The sequence below is a fragment of the Arachis ipaensis genome, chromosome B04 (genome assembly GCF_000816755.2).
Source record: "Arachis ipaensis cultivar K30076 chromosome B04, Araip1.1, whole genome shotgun sequence".
In the NCBI taxonomy this organism is placed as follows: Eukaryota; Viridiplantae; Streptophyta; class Magnoliopsida; order Fabales; family Fabaceae; genus Arachis; species Arachis ipaensis.
The window spans coordinates 4,748,087-4,753,781 of NC_029788.2; the positions used below are offsets into that span (position 1 = coordinate 4,748,087).

Genomic DNA, 5,695 nt, shown 5'->3' on the forward strand with positions numbered 1-5,695 from the left:
CATTTTTTTTCATCTAAACAAAAAAAAATCTCTCTACTTTTTTTTTTTATCTATTTTCTCTATATCCAAATAACGCACAAAAAAAACTTTTTTTTTTCTATTTTCTTTCTTTTCATCTTTTTTTCTATTTTCTTTCCTACATCCAACTAACACACCATATGACTTTCTCATATTGCCACTGGAACCTGAAAGTGCATCATCACCCAACCCTCCTTATTTTTTCCCCCTCTAACATTTGGTCTTTTTGGTATCTTATTCTTATCAAGTTACTTACATTGCATATTTCATTTACTAACTTTTGAATGAAAACTAACTAGAATTGGTCAAGTAATTAACTCACTTATTCGTTTAAGTAAGTGTAGAAATTTAAATTTTGTCTTATACATACAATAATCTATTAATCAACAATAAACTCTTAAATAAAATTTAGATTTACAATGAATTAATTTCTAACCTATTGAATTAAAAGATACTGTTAACAATAAAAAAAAAAACTTTTGAATGTAGTCTAGACTTGTCAAAACCGAATATTTGTTTAATTTCTTGCACCATTTTATTTATGGTTATCACCTAAGTAATTGAGTTTTTATGTTCCACCTGCTTATATAAACGCATATATGAAAAAGAAAAATACACATTGATATTAACACAATTATTTTTTTTGGGTAAACCACATTAACATTGTGTTTTTGGTCTTGTACATTAAGACAATTTAATTCCTAAACGGAGAACAAGGTTTTTATTAATAAAGCCCGCTTAAGATGCCAAACAATTTTTGACATGGCCCAAATACAAGTATGGAGAAGCCCAACAAAACCAAAAATTATCCGAAAAATATGCTAAGACCAAAAAGCCAAAAGTGCTGGCTGTGGGGTTCGAACCCACGCGCACTTATGTGCAGAAGATCTTAAGTCTTCCCCCTTAACCTCTCGGGCAAACCAGCTACTTGCTGAAAAGAACTCCTCATAATATTAAAGTATCAAAATTTATAATCAGAGCAATAATATTCCAAAAGCTTAATTTGTCACCCGCAAAGCTTGAGGTTAAGTGATTGAGATCAGAAATCAGAAAAGTAGTCATGACAACTGTTATGTAATCAATCATCTTACTATGATATGGTATAGGTAAGAATTAAGATTGGAGTTAAATCGGAATTCAATACATGCTAATAATGGGATAAATGGATTTTGAATAATAAAACTTCTATATTGCTTGAATTAATATTACAAGTTTTTATAACTCATTTTTGTTCTACTAGTAATAAGCGTTCAATTCTGAAAAAAAAAAAAAATAATTAATAAGTTTTTGGTATATAAATAGTATTATTATTTTCAAAATTATGTTTAAATTAAATATAAAAAAGAAAACCCCATATTGAGTTATTCACGTCTCTTAATAAGTAATTATTAAGGAAATAATAACTATAATTAACAGTACACAAAGAAGATATGAAAAAGAAGAATATCCTTATTACATTGACATATATACCAACCGTACATACTATCCTTTAATTTCACGAGTCAATAAACAAAGGCACACTAATGTCACCCAACAAATCATTATGTATATATTTGTATTATAGGCCCGGGTTATATATAAATAATATGTAGCTTGTATTATTGACAAACAGGTATACTAATTATGAACCTTTTTGGAAGATCTCCTAGTTTATTAATTACCAAAAAGCAGCTTGGAATTTGGAACATTATTATTGCTTCTCTAACCTGTCTCCTACTTTTGTCTTCTACTTCCCCCTTCTAATATGGTTGTATATGGCGTGTCACCCAAATTCAATTATGGCCACGTGCACTTTAAGTTTCTTAATCGCTATCAAGTTATAAAAATTATTCGTTTTTTAACACTTAAAATAATTATTATTATTATAATTTGTGGGTTTTTGTGTGGTATATTCTGCATTTTTATATTAATTTTTATTTTTCACTATTATATTGGATATAATATCCATAAATTAAATAGTCCACTTTTGGAGGTTGATATATTTCTAAAATGTGCCACCACCCCACCAGCTCTTCTTAATTATTAGAGAAAAGGACAAATAGGTCACTGATCTTTTGCCTTACGGATATTTTTGTCCCTGACCATTAAAAAATACTTTTAAGTTCCTGACCTTCATAAAATTTGGACGGATCAGTCCCTGACGGAGGCATTTGGACGGAGGGACTGATCCGTCCAAGTTTTGTAAAAGTCAGGAACTTAAAAGTATTTTTCAATAGTCAGGAACAAAAATATCCGTGGGACAAAAAATCAGGAACCTATTTGTCCTTTTCTCTAATTACTATATAAATAAATATGTATATATAATGCATGTGCAACTTAGCTTATAAAGTAATGCTTTTATGAAATCCAAATGCGATGACACGGCATCGCAGGAAAATAATAGCATTGTTAATTATAATTATTCGTGAAGTAAATTATATGTATAACGACCATGAATAATGTTTTTCTTATTAGCTATTCGAATTTACTTAACCCTATATATCCATAATCAGACTGAGAATAGCCATGCAAAAAAGAATTCATACATTCTTATTCTTTAGTCGGTATTTCTTAAAAAGAAAGAGAAGCATGAACGAAAAGTTCAATATATATATATATATATGAGGAATTATTAGATGTTTACTCTCTTCAATTAATTTATATCACTTACATTAAATAACTTTATTAATAATTTTCAGATATATATATAAACCTCATCAAGTAATGCAAGAATGAATAAGACGAGAGCACTTTTACACCCACTCACTCACTACTACACACACATCTTCAAAAATCTTAGGCGTGACAACCCTAAGTGGGGTGCATTATGATGATGAATATCATTCAATTCCTCAACCTCCTCCACTCTAACCTCACTAAGCTACCCCTTTAATTCTTTTTTTTTTTCATACCATATCTCTCTAATAAATGAAGGAAAAAAATATTAAGGAGATTAATAATAATAGTGACGATGTTATCCTTCATTCATATTTAAACGTGTCACTTATTACATTGAAAAAAACAAGTAACAAAATCCACAAACCTCAGCCCAGAGTTAGAAATTAAATATAAATAAAATATAACACCACCACCTTAGTTTTCTTTTCTTGTTCTAATTAACACCTAGGAATTTATCCTAAAAAAAAGAAAAAGCTTCCTAAACAAGTCAACGCAATAATATTCATCATCCATAATAACCGATCATTAGGCCACGTCACCACCCCTATTTTTCTTTCAACTAATTAAGCTCTAAATTAATTAACCTCTTTCTTTTTCCGGCGAATCGCCGTGAAAGTTTGAAAGACAACGCTACCTGCTTCAGGGAACTCATCCGTGGCGCAACTTCTGCGTTTGAACCCCATAGCCTCCACCGCACTCACCACCCTCCTCCGCAAATCGCCGCCAGCGGAGGTTATCGAAACGGACATAGTACCCGGTCGGAAAATCTGAATGACCTTCCTGAAAACGTGAGCCACGTCTATCTCCATTCCGTTATTGGTGGACCCCACGCACTCGAAACTCGCGTAGCTGTAACCGTCTTCAGGAGTGACGTGGATGGTAGAGTACCACTCCCCATGCATGGCGTTCATGGAGTAACCGCACGGATCGAACGCGAAGTCGCAAATGAGCGCCTCCTGGTTGATCTGATCGATCCCGGTGAACTCCGTCATTTCTCTTCCGGCGGAGTCACCGGTTTTTCCGTCATTACTAGGACGGAAGAATTTTCGGGCCGAATTCGGGTCAAGATCCGTCATGCAGATCTCCAAGGTGTAGGGCTTGTGCGGTTGTTGGTAATAAGTGGCAGTGAACACGTGCCACGCATGTGAGGAGGACTTAGAGGGCATTATGGAGGCTTTACGGTTATGAAGCGTTGGAGGGAGGGTGTCCTCCAAGTAGGACACCTCGTCCTTAAAGCTTGTGTGAGGGAAAGGTTGTGAGCTTGGGAATATGAAGCTTCCCCTCGTGTAACGGCACGACCTCAGGGTGAACCCAAGTTGGGTGTCAGCATAGAAAATCAATGGTTGAATCGATTTCAGCAGCTGTGTGGTGCCGCATGTTTTGATTATGATCTTCGTTGGGTACACGAAGAGGCTTGATTCCGAGAGGACATAGGCGTCGAAGAAGGAGTTACCGACGGCGGAAACCACCGTGCATTGCACGGCTTGGAGGGTTTGGTTTATGCATTGATCAAAGTCAAGGGTTCTTAGACCCAAATAATGGAAGGTTGTTGTTGTTGTGAAGAAATGGAGCTCCAAGCGTTTCTCAAAGCCTTCAAAGCCAGACAGTGCCATAATGGTGTTTGTTTTTGAGTGTTGAGGTGGAATTGAAGCTAAGTGAGAGAATGGATTAAGGGGTGGTTGGGATTTATAGGTGAAAAAAAAGAATTAGAGTGAGTGTAGGAAGAAGTGAAGGGGTGTTTAGAATACAAGAGAGCATGCGGGTGTTGGAACCAAGAATCATCATTGTAGCCAAAATCAACTGAATTATATGCACCAATATTATTTTCTTTCAATAAACTTCATTCAATATTCCATAATTACAACATTTCTTGTCAATTTGTAATTTTTTTTATGAATAAACATAGGGAGCCAATGGCCTAAGTCGTACAATGGAGGTTTAGGAAGTATTAGAGATATGACTATTAGTATTACATTGTCCTGTCAAGTTACGCTTTTGGGATGAGTGGTTTCATGATATGGTATTAGAGTTCTAGATCCGAAAGGTTAAGAGTTCGATTCTTGGTGAACCCTAAAGATTTAACTCATTGTACACATTGTATGCTTAGACCATTGACTCCTTAGCAGTATTTTTTTTACGAATAAATCCGGAATTCAATGATAGGAACAGCAAACAGAAATTAATGGACATTGTTGCTTTGTCACAGAAATACCTAGCATCTTCATATTACTACATTAAGAATAAGAATAAGAACAGTGAGTTAGCTTTTTCCGTATTTTTATTTACCCAAATGAGATTATTGAAAGAGGACATACTTACTTAGAACATTAATTGATATTCACAAGCAAAAGACTATTATTAGAGTTTACCTTATATAATAATAATCCATACATATTAAAGGTTTGAGGGCGGGGACCATATAAATATTTTAGACAAGGTTAGTTTTAGCTACTAACTAAGAGTTTTTACTATATGCTGTTGTGTTTTGCTATTAATAATAAGGATTTTAGCTTAAAGTAGATTAACTAATTAAATTGAATCGAAGTTTGAAGGGTGTGTGGGGCTAATTTGACTAGAAGAATAATTGGTTGAATTGATGATGGGAAATGCTAAACATAATTGTGTCCAAACTTCAAACCATATCATTCACTTCTTTTCACAATCACAAAGAAAATTAAGATTTGGTCACCGTTGAGTGTGCCTTGTTCATTCCAAGAAATTTGATTTCATGAGTCAAATTATTCAACGTATTAGAATATCTTTGAATGATAATTCTAAAAAAAAATAGAAACATAATCATAAACTCGAGCTAACTAGCTAGATATACGTGTCTTATTGTTGTTTTTGCAAGACATCAATTATTTTGAGCTTTGTGTAGAGGTAATATATAAAGCCATTTTAATTAGAGCTACTACATTACTAGGTTTAAGATGAGAAATTATGTACACACCTCTTTTTATTATGATATAAAATAAATTTTTTATTTTTTCTAATTTTTAAAATTATTTTTAATACCAAA

General features: G+C 33.4%; 1 protein-coding gene and 1 non-coding gene across 2 annotated transcripts; both read right to left on the reverse strand.

The window, feature by feature from the left end:
* Positions 861-943, reverse strand: TRNAL-UAA. Its single transcript has one exon. It is a non-coding gene; the product is annotated as a tRNA-Leu (tRNA).
* On the reverse strand, positions 2,735-4,482 carry LOC107637524 (S-adenosylmethionine decarboxylase proenzyme 4). The gene has a single exon (XM_016340934.2). The coding sequence runs from the start codon at positions 4,287-4,289 to the stop codon at positions 3,252-3,254; it is 1,038 nt and encodes a 345-aa protein (XP_016196420.1). The 5' UTR covers positions 4,290-4,482; the 3' UTR covers positions 2,735-3,251.